The following is a 21262-nucleotide window of genomic DNA, read 5'->3' as shown; positions in this document are numbered from 1 at the left end:
CCCAGGCTTCTGAGAATTTGCATTTATAACAAATCCCCAGTTGATATGAATGCTGTTGGTTTAGGAACACTCTTTGAGAACTACTATGCTGGAGAACCATATGTGTTGGAATTAAAGAGAAAAATCTTAAGACACAGGCGATCTCAGGGCGCTTGGATGGCTCAGTTGGTTGAGAGACTGGTTTCGGCTTAGGTCATAATCTCACGGTTTGTGAGTTCGAGCCCCACGTTGGGCTCTGTGCTGACAGCTCAGAGTCTGGAGCCTACTTCTGATTCCATGTCTCCCTCTCTCTCTGCCCCTCCCCAACTCGTGCTCTGTCTCTCTCTGTCTCAGAAATAAACGTTAAAAAATTTTTTTTAAAAAAAAGACGTAAGCAATCTCTCATAACCAACAATAGCAAAGAATCCATTTTTTAAATTCTAGATTTACACAGTAGTTGCAAAAATAAGTTCCTGTATACCCTCCCCCAGCTTCCCCTTATGTTAATGTCTTATGTAACCACAAAAGACTTACCAAAGTTAAGTAAATTAACATGGTACAATATAAAGAATTTATTTTTAGTTTCACCACTTTTCTCACCAATATCCTTTTATTATTCAGGATCTCCCCCCACCCCCCGCCCCGGTTTATTTTGAGTTGGGGAAAGGGGCAGAGAGAAATTAAGAGAGAGAATCCCAAGCAGGCTCCGTAACAGATGCAGGGTTCAAACTCATGAACCGTGAGATCATGGCCTGAGCCAAACCCAAGAGTCAGACCCTTAACCAACTGAGCTACCCAGGCAGAACCTCTGTTCAGGATCTAACCTAAGATCCCACATTGAATTTAGTTACCATGTCTCCTTAGTATCCTCTAATCTGTGACAATTTCAGTCTTATCTTTTATGATTATGACACTTCTGAAGAGAACTGATTAATCTATATAATGCCTCTCAATCTGGCTTTGTCTCATGTTTTCTCACGATCAGATGGAAGTTATACATTATTGGGAATAATACCACATAAGAGATGTGCCCTTCTCAATGCATCAAGTAAGTCAGGAGGTATGTTAATAAGTATTTATAGTGATGTTAACCTTTATCACTTGCCTAAGGTCATGTCTGACAAGATTTTCCATTATAAGTTTATTATTCTTCCTTTGGGAATTACTAAATATATTGGGGGAAATATTGAGACTATGCAAATATACTGTTTCCGTTTCAACTTCAGCCTGCTAATTTTAGCATCTACTGGTAGATCTTGCCTATGGTAATTTTTAGTGTAGTGTTCTGACAGTGATTTTTTTTTAAATTTATTTTTATTCTTTTAAGTTTATTTATTTTGAGGGAGAGAGAGAGCACGAACATGTGCACACAAGAGAGAGGAGAGAGAGAATCCCACTAACAGTGCAGAGCCTGACATGGGGCTCAAACCCACAAACTGCGAGCTTGTGATCTGAGCAGAGAAGTCAAGAGTCGGACACTTAACTGACTGAACCACCCAGATGCCCCTTTTTAAATTTTATAAAATGTTTATTTATTTTGAGAGAGAGCATGTGCACAGCAGAGGAGAGGCAGAGAAAAAGGGAGAGAGAGAATCCCAAGCTGACAGCATGGAGTCTGATGGGGGCTTGATCTCACAAACTGTGAAATCATGACCTGAGCTGAAATCAAGAGTTGGATGCTTAACCAAATGAGCCACCCAGGCGCCCCTGATGGTGATTTTTCCCCTGAGGGTGATTTTCCCTCTTTCCTTCCACATTTATTAAATGGAATGTTTTCTGTGAGGAAGAGCCATGATTTCTCCTATTTATTTATGTCAGCAATGGATGCATAGATATTTTAAGTTATTCATTTTTGGTCAATTCTTTGGAAAGGTGTAGGTAAAAAAAATCTAAGAAAACGGAGAAAAAGTATTATAAAATTGGTTTTCCATTTACACAAGTTAAACTTTAAAAATTTATCCACTGAACTATTTTACTCTTATATTATTTAAGTTGAAATTATTTCAAAACATATTTCAAAGGAATAAATTGGATCATTTGTAAGCAGGTATTGGTACGTGAATCTTCTGGGCTCAGGATTCAGTACTTCTTTTGCAGCTACTAATACCGCAAACATTATGCATGTACAGACAACACAAAAGTCTTTAAATAAAACTTCCTATATTTTTAAAAGACACTTATGAAGTAACTAGTATATACTGAATAACATAAAAACTGTAAGCCACAGAGCTCAAGTTCCAAAAATGGTAGAGATATTTATATGGGATTAACCCTCATAAGGCAACAATTATAAACCATGGCGGAGGGGGGGGGGATATTTTAAAATTACTACTTAAAAGCACCAGAGATTGACTTAGTCAGGAACCAGGGGAGGGGGAGGGTAGGTGAAGAAGAGGGGGAGGAAGGGTGTGGACTGACCTTGAAAGAGGAGAATCACACTGGGTAACATCCTTGTTTATGTGCTTTTTCCCTAAGGGTACTCACCAATCTACTTGGTACAGGGTGACTAAAATTCAATTAGAAAGCCATTCTATTGGCTTGATATGTCAAAGGACGGAGTTCTGGACTGCCACAGTGGCTGGAGACCGAGAAGAGAAATCATAGAAAATAGACAGACCCACAGGGGAGGCACAATTCCCCTCAAATCCATGGCTGATCTCCAAACTACATACATGAATGGGACACTCTAAGGATTCCAGTGGAAAATGACAGAAGACTGAAAGATCCAAGCTGAGATTCTAGCTGCTGCCCATGAGGGGAGACATAGTTTAGAATATGATTCCTACTAAGTTAGAGGAATTTGATAGGCATCTCAAACTTTCCACTGAAAAGTTGGAAAACCCTACACTGAGAATAAATAGTAAGTCTAAGGAGTAAGGGATCTACCTTAAGACCAAGGGCAAAATGAAAACATACTTGCCCTAACAAACATGGAACCAAGACTCTATGAAGTCATGTGATCAGTCAGTAAGTTAATCGGTGTTAGATAAAAGAATCCAGGGTCATCGCAATTAGTCATTTATAATTCTACAATATAATAAAAAAACTGCTAGACATGAGAAAAAGCAGATAAATGGAACCCATAGTCAAGAGAAAAAAGGATAAAAAATGACCCTGAGATGGTCTTGTATGGGAATCAGCATATAAAAGCTTTACAGAAGCTATAATGAATGTTCAACATCTTAAATGAAAGACAGTCATAATGAATAAACAGAAATTTTCACCAGAAAAAAATGAAAATCCAAAATGAACCGGACAGAAACTACAATTGAAAAGTGTATTATCTGAAATTTAAAATTTACTATATGGGCTCAAAAGCAGATTGGAGATAGCAGGGAAAAAAAAGTCAATGAACTAAAAAGACAGATCAACTGAAATTATCCAAACTGGAGAATAGAGACAGTGAAAGAAAAAGAAATGAATAGAGTCTCAGTTATCTGTGGAATAAGTGTCAATAATCTAACATATGTATAATTGGAAACCCAGAAGAGAAGTGAGAATGGGGCACAAAAGTTATAAAAATAGTGATCAAATATTTCTCAAATTTGGTGAAAACCACTGGCTTACTGATCGAAGATCAGCAAACTCTAGGGAGATTAAATACAAAGATAACAAGAACTACACACAGTCAAAATTGCTGAAAACCAATAAAGACAAAACTTTGAAAGCAGCCAAAGAAAAAAGATGGATGCTTCATACATGGGAGCCAACAATATAAATAAAGGCAGACTCTCCACCATAAACAACAAAGGCTAGAAGACAAGAAATAACATTTTCAAATTGCTGAAAGGAAAAAAAAAAAATCTCAAACCAGGTTTCTTACAATTAGAAAAGAGAATTATAAATATGAAAAGGAAGAGCTCTAGAACAAACTCTGTGGTGCTGAATTGGAATTGAAGGTACCAATGTGAATTCATGGTTTTCAAATATATAAACCCAGATGAAAAATCTTGGCTTCTAGATACCATTTTACACTAAAAGGAACCATAGCTCTCTGGAGAAATGGCTGGTTACAGGACTGGACGGTGAAAATACAAGATGAACCTGGAGATCTGCAGGGAATGATGGCGATGTGTCAGAGGGGAATGATGCCAGCTTAAAGGGGCTTTTAGTAACCCAATATGGGATAATCTCAGTATTAAAATAAAAAAATACAGCCTGCAATCTGTTGAATAAGGTACATTTCTTGAAAAACATAAATTACCAAAACTGACACAATAAGAAATAGAAAATCTGAATAGCTCTGCATCTATTAAAGAAATTAAAATTGTAATAAAAAATTATTCCACATAAATTTTAAAAAATCCTCCCATAAAGAAAACTTCTACCCAGATGGTTTCACTGGTGAATTCTATTAAATAATATGAAAGAAATAATACAAGAACTATACACAAACACTTTTAGAAAACAGAGGAGGAGGAGAAGACTTCTCATCTCATTTTATCAGGGCATCATAATCCTAACACCAAAAACTGACACAGACATTAGAAAGAAAACTACAGGCCAATATCCCCCATGAACACAGACACAAAAAGTCTTAATAAATTCAATTAATGTAATTCACCATATTAACAGAATAAGTGTGGATGGGAGCATTTGACAAAATTAAACACCCATTCATGATGACAATAACAACAACAAAAACAAACCAAAATCTCAGCAAACTAGAAATAAAAGGGAACGTTCTTAATCCCACAAAGAGTGGCTAAAAAAATGTTAACTAACATCATACTTAGTAGTGAAAGACCAAATACAGTCCCTCTGAGATTGGGGACAAGGAAGGCAAAGATGTTCTCTTACCACATCTATTCAACATTATATTGGAGGCCACTGCCATTCAAATAAAGCAAAAAAGGGAAACAAATGGCAAATATGTTGGAAAAGAAGAAATAAAACTGTCTTTAGTAACAAATGATAGGAAATAAGGTCAAGAGTCAAAAATCAATTTATATTTTCTAGCAACAAACAATTAGAGAATGAAAAAAATTTACAATAGCACTGAAAAAAGATTAAAGAGTTAGAACTGAGTAAGAAATATACATTGAAAACTAAGAAACATTGCTCAGAAAAATTTAGAAAGACAATTAAATGCAGATATATACCATGTTTACAGACTGGAAAACTCAATATTACAGCAAGGTTAATTCTACTCAAATGGATACATGGTTTCAATAAAATCCAAATCAAAACCCAGACTTCTTAAAAGAAACTAAGTTGATTCTAAAATCTATATAGAAATGCAAAGTATCTATGATAGCCAAAATAATATTAAAATTAAGAATACGGAAGACTTGGGGCACCTGGGTGGCTCAGTTAGTTGAGCATCCAACTTCGGCTCAGGTCATGATCTCACGGTTCAGGGGTTCGAGCCCCCCATTGCGCTCTGTGCTGACAGCTTACTCAGAGCCTAGAGCCTGCTTCGGATTCTGTGTCTCCCTCTCTCTGCCTCCCCACCCCACCCCCCACCCCCCGCCTTGTGTTCTGTTTCTCTCTCTCAACAATAAATTAAAAAAAATTTTTTTTTAATTAAAAAAAAAAAGGACATGGAAGACTCACACACACTACCTGATTTCAAGACTTACTAAAGCTACAATGATGAAGACAGTGTAGCATTTGGTGCAAGGATAGACACTTCTAAAAAGAAAAGGTACTTTGAGCTCGTCCTCTGTGTGGATTTGAAGTAGGGGTTGGTCAGTGCCTCAGCTGCTATTACCCTTTGCTCTGCATCCCAGCAGCACCCTGTTTTCCAGGAGGTGCAGAAATAGACTACACTGGGGGCACCTGGGTGGCTCAGTCGGTTAAGTGTCAGACTCTTGATTTTGGCTCAGGTCATGATCTCAGGGTTCATGAGATGGAGCGCCGCCATCAGGCTCTCCGCTGACAATGCAGAGCATGCTTGGGATTCTGTCTCCTGCACCCCCCTTCCCCTCCCCACTCTCTCTCTCTCTCTCAAAATAAATAAATATTAAAAAAAAAAAGAGAGAGAGAGAGAGAGAAAGAAATAGAATACACTTGTACAACCAACTGATTTTTGGCAACGACACTTCTGGAATTCATTGGGGGAAAGAAAAGACTTTTCAACAATGGTGTCAAAACAACTGAATAAAAAAGTGTTGGTAAAATAATGAACAGCACTCATAAGAATTAATTTGAGATGGACTAAAGGGTAAAAGCTAAAACTTAACAAACCTTCTGGAAGAAAACCTAGAATATGTACAAATCATGGGGTAATGATTGACAGACTGGGTTTCATTCAAAAATTAGAAACTTTTCATCAAAACACACCATGAATAAGCAAGCCATATATTATGAGAAAACACAGAACACATATCTCACAGAGCCAGCAGCTAGAACTCAACAGAACTCAGTAAGACAATGCAATTTTTTTAAATGGCAAAAAACTTAAAACAGATACTTCACAAAATATCTGAATAGCTAATAAGCACATCAAAAAGTATTCAACATATGCTCACTAAAAAAGCTTTATATAAGAACATCCATAGCAACTTCACTTACAAAAATGCAAGCAGCTTAGGTGTCCATCAAAAGAATGGAAAACAAACTATAATGTACTTATTCAACAGATATATCATAAAAAAGAATAAACTACTGAATCAGTGGTATAAAATGGATGTCATAAAATTACACTGAGTGAAAGTCAGACTCCAAAAATCTATGATTCTATTACATGAAATTCTAGAAAAGGTGAAACTAACCTATGAGAGTAAGCTGACCAGTTTTTGATTCACTGGCGATGGGAAAACTGATTGGGAAGGAGACCAAGGAAACTTTCTTGGGTAATGAAAATGTTCTATAGCTTGATGAGGGTGGTGGTTACACAGGTAGATAGACTCATCATTAACTCACTGACTTATACAATATCTATGCAGTTCACTGTATGAAAATTTTACTTCCGTGAAAATGTAAAAGTATGCAGTTAATATTTTAGAGGAAAAAGGACTAAACGTTTGCATAATTAATAAAAATATGCTATTTTCTAGGAAAAAATAGTTATGGTAGGTTAGACAATTCCTTTTCCCCTCAGAAATGGATAGAAGACACTCAGAGGAACATTAGACAGATTCAAGAAACCAGTTCTAGTCCTGCAGGAGTTTCTAGAGTAAGGCTATGCATAAGCTTTTATTTTCTAGACATCCCATCTGTAAAATGGGCATATGATCTTGTTTACCTCCCAAGAAAGTCACATAGATTAGTAAACTAAAACTTGTCACAGTCTTAAGATCACCCTGGAATAAAAAGGCCAAAAAAGTCAGTATTTTACATTCAATATTTTACTAAGACTTCTTCCAGGCTAGAATTAAACTAGTGAGTATAATTGCCACTGGCAAGATACGCTCTGTCCCCATGCAACATTCGGAAAGGTAGCCTCACTGCTGAACCAGAGGCAGAGAATTTTGCGTTGGAGTACTTTAATACGTTTTTATATTGCATATAAAGCACATAAGCATAAACCAGTAAGATGCCTTGCTGAAAACTACCTTCTTTGTGAAAGCAGGCTGTAATTCTGAACAAGTTTTCAATTTTCACAGTGCTGCTAGGGTAAAACATTTTAAAGAGTTTAATTTTTTACAATGGATTCAATGACATAGGATTATCTAACAAAGTAATGGCTAATCAATAGAAGGTTTAGTTGTCAGGTGAAACATATAACACACTAAAAGGGATTGATTGCCAGACTTCTCCTTATTTACTAGAAGGTATATATTTAAAATGACACAAACTTGTTACCAGGCTGCATTCTTTTAACCTTGCAAAAAGCTGCTTAAGAAATCTGTTCAGCAGCCCTATAGCAAAACAAGATACGGTATAATGAAAATGGGCAGCGATTGGGGGGCAGTACAGGGGGGTACAGGGAGGGGGGAGACGGGGACCTTCAGATATATGGTAACATCAAATCAAGTTCCCAGCAAGAATATGGGATAGAAAAAGCAAACTACAAGGCGACATCTAGGGAAGCTGGGACTGGGCTTTAAAAATGCCACGCTGATGCTACCCAATCTCATTCAATGGATGCAATGCTCTATCTGATCTCCTCCCAAAGTACTCTTAGGGCAGATTTTTAAAAGACTCATACAAAAGGGCACAATAGGCTCCCTTCACCATTTTTTTTTTTAATGGTACATCCACATTAAGCACTGAACACAAAATGAATTGGTCCATATGGGCTTCGACCAGCATATAAGCTGTTTCCTTTATAATTTATTCACAACATCTCAAGTCTCTATATGAAAATACACTTTTTATGGTCATTGCAACCCAGGAGTTCAATAATACTTTTTCTACTAAGTCAGTGATTACACAATTTATCAAAGAATGATTACCCTGAAATAAACATAAAACAAAACACCAACCCCCTATACAGTCTTCCTTCCTCAAAGTAATTTTAAGAAAGCCGGTTATTAAATTGCTTCTTTTGGAAGAAGGGTTTTTGTAGCTAGACACAAATTGCCAAACCATGTTTTTAAAAAAAGTTATTAGACTCTGAAGGATTCAGCCGAAGTGGGAAGTTAAATAAACAAATCACTTCATCAGACTTGGAAAGATCACTTTTGTCTTACTTAAGAGACCTACATTAATTACCTTTAAGATCTTTTACATGTACTATTTAAAATAAGTACAATTTATTTATTTATTTCAAATGAGGTGCTTCTTCCAAAGTATTAAATAATGTCTACAAATGCAAAAGCATTTTTATAAATAGGTAATTAAAACAGATGACTAAAATTAAGTCAAGCTGCAAAACATTACCCGGGATGCACTGTGATTTTTTTTTTTTTTTTTTTTTTTTAATAAACATCTCACGCAATATTTTTCCATCCAAAGCCCAAAGCACTTCAGGGGGTAAAAAAGAGGTAGGAAGTTTCATAGGGAAAAAAAAAACACACACATATATAATGAAATAACGCCAAACTCCAAACTAAAGTATTTACAAGATAGTCCCTTAAGCATAGTTTGTCATATTGCAATTACACCTTGCCTACTGCCAAGTCAAAGTGCTTACTATTGCCACTAGAGGGAGAAGTGTCTTAACACAAAGCAACAGCAGATAGGGAATGGGTTTTCTTGAGCAATTATCAGAACAAAGCTCCCCTGGCTGTGTGTACCTTCTAATTACTCAATACAATTAAAATGACTAACCTAAAACAAATAGAAAAAAAACTTGCCTGGCTAATATCTGGGACTTCATTAAACCTTCTCTCCTCATCAATCAAATCAGAAAGAAGGGAATGCCATCATATACAAACATTATAGAGCTATTAAAGGAAGTAAATTCAGTGAGGTTTTTTTTTTTGTTTTTTGTTTTTTTTTTAAGGAAGAAAAGAAGTGGCTCTCTTGAAAAAAAGAAATGTCGTGGTATTTACCCATCTGGATGCTGCTTGAAAACAAATTGTCCTCCAAAGAGCAGAAATACAGTATGTTTTCTCTCAGTTCACTGGCTTATGAATGACTTTTTGTTATTGTTGTTGTTTTGTTAATACACAATATAATGTCATTTTCTGTGTCAGTGACGTGCTTTTTTCCTCCTACTCATCCAACTGTATAAAGGAGCTGTGCCAGTTAGACCCCCATGCTTATACGGGGCTGTTTAAGATCTTTACTGCTGTGTTTTATGGATCTACTCCAAGGTACTGTTCAGAACAACATAGGAATTTGGGGGCACAGGGATAGGAAAGGAAAACAGCTACTTATTCCTTCCAAAAGGCTTATGAGTTCCCTTTATAAGGCCCAGTCATTAACAGAAGATGACAACACAGTCATTTTTCTTTCAGCTGACAATTGTGACATTTTTCCAGCAGCGTGCAAGGTGTTGAAAACCTGGCAGCTGTTACCTCCTGGGATGAAGATACTTTTTTATCCTCCCTTGACAGTTTAACTCAGTGGGTCAGCACCTTTAAAAGACTGCAAAGTATCCTTGAAGAGGATGGAAGCTTGAATTACTGCTCCCTCCCTAATCAATGTAAACCCTCACTGCAGGTGAAGTCTCCATCTATAGAGGTGCATGGGGGAGGAAAATGTAATGCCCTGAGCCAGATGGTTTTTATCTTGTTTTTAAAGAATAAAGGAACAAGCTAACAAGGGAGACAGCTACTTTGTTAGCTTCTTGGCCTCTCTCATGGCTTTGCATCCCCAGGGTTCCAGCTACACAAGAGAAAGAATACAGAAAAACGTAAACACTTAAAGAAATATAACTAGAGGGCTGGCATCATGCTGCTTTCAAAGAGTTGAGAGAGTTCTACTCAATGCTTTATTTATCACTGCCCACGTTCTCAGGATGGTAAGTGGACACATACACAAAGGGAATGGGGGATGGGGGAAGGATTAGACAGAGGTCACAATTTACTCAATTACATAGAAAGGCAGGGCTGACAGATCCTATTAGCACCAATGTGAAGCAAAGGAGTTGCATGTTGTGAGGCTACATTTTCAAAAAGTAATGAGTACTTTCATGTATCCTCCCAGGCCTTTGCCCTTGTTTGCAGATATGAATAAAAGCTATGAAAACAGTTGCTATGGTTTCTTTGACTTCACATTTTAGAAATAAAAGCAGAAAGAAAATTGTAGCCACTTTGTACATTCTTTAAATAAAAGTTCACACTTCACTTAATGTGGATAGAAGAGATTATTCTGAAATTTAGAAAATTAAAAGAATACATTACCTTTCTTTCCCCACCAACTTTCCTGCCTTCTGATATGGAATGGAAAAGCAGGTATACAAAATGGCTTAGTGACACAGGGACTAGTGTCTCCTGACTTTCTCCCTCAGTATTTTCTTTTTCTACTAATGTCTTTGTTAGGTTTTGGAATTACGGTAATGGTGGCCTCAGAATACAAGTCCGGAAGTGTTCCTGCCTTCTCTATTTTCTCTAGTTTCTGAGCACAGGAGTGGGTTATTTATTCTGCAATATTTCATAGAATTCACCAGTGAAACCATATGGGGGCCTTTTGATAATCTGATTTCTTTAATAGACATCAGGCTATTCAAATTTGGTTTCACCTTGCATTGGTTTCTGTAAGTTTTATTTTTCAAGGAATTAGTCCATTTCATCTAAGTTGCCAAAGCTGTGGTTTAAAGTTGTTTATAATATTCCCTCATTATCCTTTAAATGTCTGTAAGAATTGTAGTGATAACCTTTCTTTTAGCTCCTCCAGTGATTAAGTAACTCAAAGTTACCACACAGTAGTCACAGTCTATCAACACCTGTGAAACTGTACTTTAGAACAATATATGTAAACTATAAAATCAGTTTAAAACACTACTATGTAACCAAGCATTTAAAAATAAAAAGTGAAAGAGTTCCTGAAATCCCATTAGAAATATCTGTAAAAGGATCTCAAGGGATTGGCCTAGATGATGCAAATCCTACCTACATCAACACTAGGGAAAAGGCAGCTTTGACATCTTTTTATCTATATAGCTTGACTAAAGTGGGGAGGGGGAGCAAATGGCACTTCATTATTGTCATGCAACAGAGAAAAGGGGGAGTTTAAACAGCTTATATATTATGTCCTACATTAAAAAAATCAGCAGTGGGGTAATCAAGTTCAGGGCAGTCCCGGACAGCTGCCCTGTGACCCGCTTCTATTGACCCCTGCTATTCATCACTCTTCCCTAAGATTGAGAGGGCAAGCTCCTAGGGAGTGACCACCACAATAGACAGACACAAGCCAACAGTAATCTGGTTCGAGCAAAAAACCAGATGGCACTGCAATAAATTTACAAATCTGCATTCATGGGGCTGTTAAAACACCCAGAAGCTAAAAGATTCAGAGGGCCCCAAGAGGATCTCCTACTTCCCAGTTTCTAAAGGCCATTTCTCTTTCCAAGAACACTGAGTTCATGCTCTTCATAAAGAGAATAGAGAAAAAACCCTTTACAAAGAGAGGAGGGGGAAAAAAACCTCATGACCTAATTAATCTCCAGAGCTTGGATCTCAACACTGAATGGCAGATATTAGAAAAACCATTGTGGAGCAATAGGAGGAAAAACAAAAACAAAAACAAGACAGTTGTTATATTAGAGTGGAGAGGGTGAAGCAAACCTGCTAAAAAGCAGTGAAAAAGCCACATCAAATCTCTTTCAAATACTGCACACGACAGATCTTGCAAGTAGAAAATGATTCAATAATGTATGCATTTATTTTTAAAATGAATCAGATTAGTCCCATGTGTGACCTGCTGGTCCATCTGTATGTGCTGGACTTAATAGGCACGATTCTCTCTCTTGCTTCAGTTTGAAGTATGAGAGAGATAAATTTAGTTTAATTTTCAACAGATCAGCCTATCCATTTTCCAAATGGACCATCTGGATCAGCCTATTAAAATTAATTTATAACTTTGCAGAGTGAAAATTCGTTTGTTAGCTTAAATAAAGTTGCCAAAACTTTTTGTCGTGTCATTGTTTTCTGACAGTTGTTTCTGTATAGTGGGCAGACCGCTTCCACCTCTAAATTTATCTTACTCAATACTGTTCTATTTATTTAGATTTATAGATCAGGTGTTTGTCTCCAAATAGTTAAAGTTGTAACTGCACAATACCAATCACTGATCATTTGGGTTTTTTACAAAGCTTCCTGAATGGATTCAATTCTACTTACTAGACAATAATTTTTACAAAAAACGAAAGTGCCCAAACCCAAATTTTTAACAGAAAGTAAATAAAAAATGGACATATCACAGTTTCAAGGACTTTCTCCCTAAATTAACACTGTATACAGGGGCACCTGCGTGGCTCAGTTGGTTAAGCGTCTGACTTCGGCTCAGGTCACGATCTCAGAGTTTGTGGTCTTGAGCCCCGTGTCGGGCTCCGTGCTGACAGTTCAGAGTCTGGAACCTGCTTCAGATTCTGTGTCTCCCTTTCTCTCTGCCCCTCCCCTGCTCATGCTCGCTCGTGCTCTCTCACTCTCAAACCTAAAATAAACATTAACAAAACCCAAACACTACACAAACCGGAATAAGAAGGCAGAAGTAGAAACACTTGGGCAACATTGAGGTCTCGCTTTTAACTCACTGACTGGCTAATAAGCAAGTCCTCTAGTCTCTCTAAGCCTCCATTTTCTTCATCTATAAATCAGAGACCCTATCTAGAAACTTTGCAGGGGGATTGTGAGGACGGAATGAAACAAGTAGCAGGGTTATGGTGGGCACCCAACAAATATTAGACCTCTTCTCCTTTTTCCTAGAATAATGCATAATGCAAGTAAATTAAAATTATTTTTACTACTGCTCGTTCTCATCTTACCCAACTATATATTAAAAGTTAATAGGTGGTATGCCTATTCTCTGGCAACACTGTAAGAACTTGTTTTTGTTGCTAGTGGGAGACAGAAGATGTTAGAGGTTGTTGCTACAGGCAGTGAGAAGAAGAAATTTTTTGGTGAAATGTTTTTGGACATTTTAATCCAAAAAAAAGTTTTTTTTTTAACGTTTATTTACTTTTAAGAGACAGAGACTGACAGAGTGCAAGCAGGGGAGGGGCAGAGAGAGAGAGAGGGAGACACAGAATCTGACGCAGACTCCAGGCTCTGAGGTGTCAGCACAGAGCCTGATGAGGGGCTCAAACTCACAAACTGTGAGATCGTGACCTGAGCTGAAGTTGGTCACCCAAGTGGCCCAGGACATTTTAATTTTAAAAAAGAGAGCACCAAGGAATTAACTTTCAAAGTAAAATGTGTTACCTTTGGGGACTGGGAACACAGTAAGCAGTAAGTTTTTTTTAGGTTATCAATAACAGTCTTTACTTTTAGAAAAGGCAAATATCGCTCAGACTAAAAGGAGCTAACTTCTCTAGAGGCAGATCCCTTTTGATTGTTAATTTTTTTTAATGTATTAAGAATCTCAGTAGGAAAGTAAGATTTAAAGCCAACTATTCTACTATCTGCACTTAAGAAGCAATTCAAGTTATTTTTCCTGAATAAGAAAACTTTTATTTGATGTTGTTTTCACTACACGTAAGCAATCGATCTGTCCTGTACTTGTACACCTAGGATATTTTTAAATGATTGGGAAAACAATGTTACCTGATTGAAATTGATGGCTATAGCCAGACCAACTTCAAAGTACTCTTAATTTAAGCTCTAATGCTTAATGAATGGCAAATTGAGGGTTTCCTGTCTTTTGTTTTGTTGTTGGTAGCTTTTTACTTTAAGACAGACTGAATTTCATACCTGTCTAAGTGAATTCTTCTCTGGTATTATCTTCCTAGGGGGTTCGCCATTATTACAGTCTTCTCTCTCTGAGGAATTCTGTGAAAGAAAGTAAGCTTTAATTCAGTTCTCATTATCTTCAATCTTATTCTGTGGGGGTAACTGAATTACATTTCTAATTCTGTAAGCTAGAATACCATGTATATTTATGCATTTATTCATTTGAAGATTTATATACATATAGACATACACTTATGTAAAGGAAAACATATGCCCATGTATATAAATAAATGCAAGTAGGGACGTAGGTGGAAAGTATTTCATTTATATTTAAGCACTGCCCAGCAGATCACATTCATCAGATATCTAGTTTATTGCTCTTTGAAAATGCAGGTGGGCACTGGACATGAGAAAGTTCCAGTTTATGCTTAGCTGATAACAACTTAAAGCATGATTATTACCTTCTCTTTAAATAATTAGTTTTGAACTATAGTAAATGTTTGGTCACTACAAATTCTCAAAGTATGGATCCTAGAAAAAGAGTTCTTTCTCTTCTTCTTCTTCTCAGATTTGATTTTCTTTTATTAAAAATAACATAGTACTTAGCTCAAAACAACATCATTTCATCAACGCTTTAGGATTAGAGTCCATTCTTGCCACTATCATCTCAAATAGCAGCTAGGAGGCCATAAATGTCAATGGGATTTTTAAATACTTAAGAAGAGGAGGAAAAACAACAATCCAATTGAAAGCAAGTTCAGAATTCTAAATATCAACAGAATTATAAAGCAGCAACACACCGAATGGGAGAAAATATTTGCAAATCATGTATCTGATAAAGGATGAATATCTAGAATATGTAAAGAAGTGGTAAACTAACCAAACAAAAAACCCCAAACAACCCAACTCAAAAATGCACAAAGGACTTGGATAGACATTTCTCTAAAGAAGGTACAAACGGCCAATCAGCACATAAAAAGATGACCAACATCACTAATCATATTTCAGAATGTAAATCAAAAAGTGTAAGTAGATACCACATCACATTCATCAAGAAGGCGACTATAAAAAACAGACAAAAACCAAAATATATATTGGCAAGGTTGCTGAGAAATTGGAACTCTTATGCACTGTTAGTATGAATGTAGAAACAGCTGCTGTGGAAAACAGTATGGTGGTTCCTCAAAAATTAAAAATAGAATTATCATATGATCCAACAATTCCACTTCTAGTATATACTCAAAAGAGGAGAAAGCAGAGTCTCAAGGAGGTATGTGCACGTTCATGTTCATAGCAGCATTACCCACAATAGCTAAAAGGTGGAAGCAATCCAAGTGTCCACTGACTGATGGAAGGGACAAATAAAATGTGGTGTATACATCAAAGGAACAGGGTTCAGCCTCAAAAAGGAAGGAAAATGAAACAGGCTACCACATGGACAAACCTTGAGAACATTATGCTAAGTGACATAAGTCAGTCACAAAAAGATAAACCCTGTATGATTCCACATATATGAGATACTCAGAGTAGTCAAAATCATACAGAAAGCGGACGGTGATTGCCAGGGACTGGGAGAAGGGGGGAATGGGGAATTATTGTTTAATGGGTATAGAATTTCAGTTTTACAAGATGGAGAATTATGGAGACAGATGGGGGTGATGGTTGCAAAACATTATGAATGTATTTAACACCACTAAAAAATGGTTAAGATGATTAATTTTGTTATATATTTTTACCACAATACAAAATAATAGAAAAAAAAATCTGGTAATCAACACACGTAAGTCACTATCTGCAAGGCAAAATACAGAAACTCCGAATACATATTTTGGGGTACTATTTTCCACAACTACATTTATAGTGTTAATATTTTAATATTTGCAAGTTTAAAATACTCATTACATATATCCAACACAGTCTAACTGGGGAGCTACTTTATTTTTAGATCCAGGAATTGTTTCCAAACATGAGTTGATCTGAAAATTTTCATACAAGTATGAAGTTATTAGTAGAGTATAGGATCATAACTGTACTTTAAACTTAGGTGTACCTTTTTTGGTTTGTATCAAATATCGTATTTTAAAATATATTAAAGGACAAGCAGCATATATAGAGTGTCATTTTAGGGCCTTTGCACCTCTGTGGCTACAATCTGTGGGCCCTGTGCATTACCTGTAGTTGGGTGACAGACTACTACTGTAAGGTGTTCCTTTTGGGCAGAAATCTCTTATGAGATTTAACTTGATATTTTATATTTGGATGACCACTTGAAGGTAATGGTCCCTAAAATTAAGACAAAAAAGAAAAAATATGCTTTGCTATAAGCAAGGGACAGAGAGACTCAATAACTTCAGAATTCTGTCTTTTCTCCGCATTTTGAAAAAAAAGTAATTTAGTCTACCTACAAAACGGAGAGATAAAGCTGAATTAATGACTATAAAGCATTCCAAACAAGGAAACTAGCAATATATGCCACTGTAAGATAAGCAAAGGAGGGGAAAGGCCAACATTAAACCCGTAAGATCAACTTGAGTATTGAACTTTTTTTAAAAAAAAGAAAGTATAGGGGCGCCTAGGTGGCTTAGTCAGTTAAGTGTCTGACTCTTGGTTTTGGCTCAGGTCACGATTCATGGTTTGTGTGGTCGAGCCCTGTGTCAGGCTCTGTGCTGACAGTGCAGAGCCTGCTTGGGATAGTCTCTCATCCTCTCTGCCCCTCCCCAGCTCTTGTTCTCTCTCTCTCTTTCACAAAGTAAATAGATAAATGTTAAACAAAATAAAAAATAAAGTATAGATCAAAGTTTTAAATGCTAAAATTAAAAAATTAAATGTTTTACAGAATACAAACTTAAGGCAGTATTCAATTATAAACTTACAATTTGCAAGTAACTATTCCCCAGACCATGAAGTTCCACCCTCCCTTAAATGAAGTACCATTTATAATCAAAACTGGTTTAATTCAATGTAAATTCCCATATTTGAACGTTAATTATGTTTTATAAAAATGTCATCATAATAAACTGGAAGCCTAGTTATGTTTTGGTCAAAGTTTATTATAGTAAAGTCACCCTAAAGCACATTTTTACTGTATACGTACAGGAAGTGAAACAAAATTGATGGTAAACTCTCTATATACTAAATTACATTGTGAAAACAGTAACGTGAACCTAATGAGCGGCAACTATCTAGTCCATATCCACAATTTTCTTCCTCCTGACTCTCTTAATCTGATTTATTTATCTCTACCTCACAGTAGAGAGATCTGATAGACACTACCTTAACATTATGTGCCTCTTGATATGATGTACTGAGAAGAACACATTATTACTTCTGAGGTAACCTTGCCAAAAATATCTAAGCTCAATCTGATCACAGAAAATATCAGACTAACCCAAATTGAGGGATTGAGTAATTTTTTAAAATTACTAGTATTGTACTAACAAACAATGTCACAGTCATGAAATACAAAGAAAGATTAAGGATCTGTTTCAGGTGAAAGGAAACTAAAGAGACATGACAACTGAATGCAACTTGTGCTCTGAGATCACTGGGGTGGGGGTGGGGGAGTTAAAGCAAAATTGATGGTAAACTCCTCTGTACAGAATTATATAGTGACAACAGTGATCTGCATCTAAGAGAATGAGTAGTGCCTATCTAGACCACACCCACAATCTTCTTCCTCCTGACCCCTCTACTGCATTTGATTTTGATGGTTAAGTACTGAGTGAGTATTGTGACATAATGGTATAAAGAACATTATTGGAACAATTAGAAAAATTTGAATAAGGTCTACAGATGAGCTAATAACATTGTATTGGTGTTAATTTCCTGATTGTTTCCTCACTTTTAAAATTTACATACAGAAAAATTCGCTTGTTTTGGTGTTTAGTTATAGGAGTTTGACAAAAAACATACCGTTATGTAACTACCACCGCACTCAAGATGTATCATTTCCCAAATTCTCTTGCACTGCCCTTATCCAGTGAGCCCCTTTCTCTAGTAATCACAGATTTTTTTTTGTCTCAATAATTTTATCTTTTCCAAATATCACAAAATAGAATCATATGCTATGTAATTTTTTGAGCCTTTTCCCACTTGGCTTAATACATCCGAGATTCACTCTTGTTGAATAGACCAGTAGTCCTTTCCTTTTTACTGTCAAGTAGTATCACTGTATGGATGCTGCACAGTTTCTTTATACATTGTTTCCTGATTTTGATAATTTGTACTGTGATTATTTGAAAGAATATCCTTGTTTTTTGGAACATACAATGAAACACTTATGTTGGAAAAAGGACATTATATCTGTAACTAACTTTCAAAAGGTTCAGAAAAAATAATAAGTAAATGAATGTGAGCACATGTTTCCATATAAACAGAGATAAAGCAAATGTGGCAACATGTTAATATGTGGAGAATATGTGTGAAGAGTATAAGGGGATTCTTTTCACTATTCTTTCAACTGTTCTGGAATTCTGAAATCATATGAAAATAAAAAATAACAAGTAAAACTGATGAAACCTAGAGGAAAATATGTTTAAAAATGGAAAGACGGGGCGCAGCTGGTTAAGCGTCTGACTCTTGATTTCGGCTCAGGTCATGATCTCATGGTTAGTGAGTTTGAGCCCCACACTGGGCTCTGCGCTGACAGCACGGCGCCTGCTTGGGATTCTCTCTCTCTCTCTCTCTCTCTCTCTCTCTCTCTCTGCCCCTCCCAACTTGCTCTCTCTCTCTCTCAAAATAAATGAACTTAAAAAAAATGGAAAGGTAGAAGTCAGATAAGTGAAAAATAAATTTTGGGGGAAAAATTCCCTCAAATATAAATAAAAGTTACATTCTACCACTTAACCCTGAGCCAACTAGAAGAACTTGACTGCCTATTACGGCTCATTCACAATACTCAGATTAAACATTTCATTATAGTAAACACATTTGCAGAATGTATTTGTAGTCCTGGAGCAATAATATGGTATAAATAGTAGCAGTATATTAAAATATTTCTAAAATATTTCATTACCTTTCATAAATTTATTACCTTTAATTCAAATATTTCTCACTTAAGCCCAGGAGCCCCTGGGTGGCTCAGTAGGTTAAGCATCTGACTCTTGATTTCGGCTCAGGTCATGATCTCACGATTCCTGAGCTCAAGCCAAGCATCAGGCTCTGTGCTGACAGCATAGAGCCTGCTTTGGATTCTCTTTCTCCCGCTCTCTCTGCCCACCCCACCCTCATGCCTGCACCCCCTCTCTTAGTCCAGCACTTAATAGTTTAGAATTGTAACTTCAAACTGGAAGCATTTGGGTTGTAACACCTATACACATATTCACAGATGTTTGGGTAGGAAAAAGTCAATAAAGTGAAATAATGCTAAAGCTTGTGCATTAGATCTCAGGGATGTATTCTGGATAAAATGTTTCCAGGAGTAACCTCAAGGTGAATAAAAAAGAAAAACCATCTCAAAGAAAGTATTCAGGTGATAAATTTAAATAACCTGTCTCAAAATCAACATATCCAAATTTAAAGCACTCTTTTACCATTCTCACCCATCTTAGGCCACCTCTTTCTCTCCCAACTTTTCTTCCCACCTCAAACTTAAATCCTCAGTCAATTTTTACTCATCCCTCCCCCCAACTTTTTTTTTCTTTGAATGTATCTAACCAATTTCAGGTCTTCAATTTTTCCTTTGAATCGTCTCTTTTAATAGATCTAACCCTTGGTTTGTATTTCCAGTCTCTACTCTAGGCCACCACCAATGCTATTACTATTGAGACAGCCTTCCGACACACTTACCGAAACCCTTGTCTAAACCATTCTACACACTACTGTCAAAACCATCGTTCTAAAAAGACTTACCTCATCTCACCCCACACCTTGCTCAAACACCTTTTATAGCTCTCTGTCACCTTCAGGATTAAGTCCAAACCTCTTAGTATAGCATCCACAATCTGGACAATTTACCTTTCCATCAGTCTCTGGAACCATTTACATGACATTATTTACCGTTCTCCAAAGTATGAAAAGCACTCTCTCATCCCTGTGCTTTTGCTAATTCTATTCCCTCAGTGTGTAATAGACTCCTTTCCTGATCTCTCCATCATCAAAATCCTGATTCAAGAATCAACTAAAACGATACTTTGTCAGGGAAGCCTACACTTATGCCCTCCTCCACCTACACCACACTTACCCCAGATGGAACTGATTACTCTGAATTAGCACTTTATTTCTATTTTGGCACTTATACTTTATATCTCTCTATATTATATCTCTCTGTGAACAAGCTTCCCACCCCTACTCCCCACTGTAAGATTCCTTCTGAGCAGGGGCAGTTTCTTTTTCATCTGCATTTTCCAGTGGCTCAGCACAAAGTTTGAGAACATAATATGAGCTTTTAAGCATTTGCTGGATTGAATGCTATTGCCAGATTAATCTTTCTTAAACACCACTAATTTCATGGTGGTCTTTTTTCCTTAAAAACGTTCAGTAGCCAGCCCTTTGTATCTATGGAATCAAATATTAAGTTCTAGGCCTGATTTTCAAGATCTTCCAGAATTTTCTGCCACATTACACCAAGTTATTTCCCTCAAGATACATTTTCTGCCCTAGTCAAGCAAGTCTCTTCACAGTCTTTTTTTTTTAATTTTTTTAACGTTTATTTATTTTTCAGACAGAGAGAGACACAGCATGAATGGGGGAGGGGCAGAGAGAGAGGGAAACACAGAATCTGAAGCAGGCTCCAGGCTCTGGGCTGATGGCCAGCAGCCCAGAGCCCGACGCGGTGCTCGAACCCGCGGACCGCGAGATCGTGACCTGAGCCGAAGTCGGACACTTAACCAACTGAGCCACCCAGGCGCCCCTCTTCACAGTCTTATAAACAAGTGATATGACCTCAACATTTTCAGGCTGGAAGGATCCTTAACTTTAATGTCATTCATTCAACAATTATAAACACAAGAAAATTATTTAAACTATTCAAGTCCTACCCATTCTTGAAATGAGCTTCAACTGTCGAATTCTCTAAGAAACCATACAGCTATTCCATCTTTCCCTACTGGAAATTCCTTAACATTTCTATCTTGGTCCACACAGTTGAGCACTTAATTAGGTAAATGTTTGCATGTTAC

At 36.7% G+C, this 21262-nt stretch overlaps 1 protein-coding gene across 6 annotated transcripts in view; it reads right to left on the bottom strand.

Moving 5' to 3' along the window:
• BTRC (beta-transducin repeat containing E3 ubiquitin protein ligase) overlaps positions 1-21262 on the bottom strand; it is a 183115-nt gene that overhangs the window by 69155 nt on the left and 92698 nt on the right. For 4 of the 6 annotated variants that reach the window (XM_019459202.2, XM_019459199.2, XM_019459198.2 and 1 more), the window contains one exon: positions 14166-14243. The exons of the other annotated variants lie outside the window; for them this stretch is intronic. In XM_019459202.2, the coding sequence (XP_019314747.1) occupies positions 14166-14243 (78 nt within the window). The remainder of the gene's footprint in view (positions 1-14165; positions 14244-21262) is intronic. 6 annotated transcript variants of the gene reach the window in all.

The sequence above is a fragment of the Panthera pardus genome, unplaced genomic scaffold (assembly GCF_024362965.1).
Source record: "Panthera pardus isolate Hobbes unplaced genomic scaffold, ASM2436296v1 HiC_scaffold_22, whole genome shotgun sequence".
NCBI lineage: Eukaryota > Metazoa > Chordata > Mammalia > Carnivora > Felidae > Panthera > Panthera pardus.
This window is presented reverse-complemented; position numbering and strand designations above follow the sequence as displayed.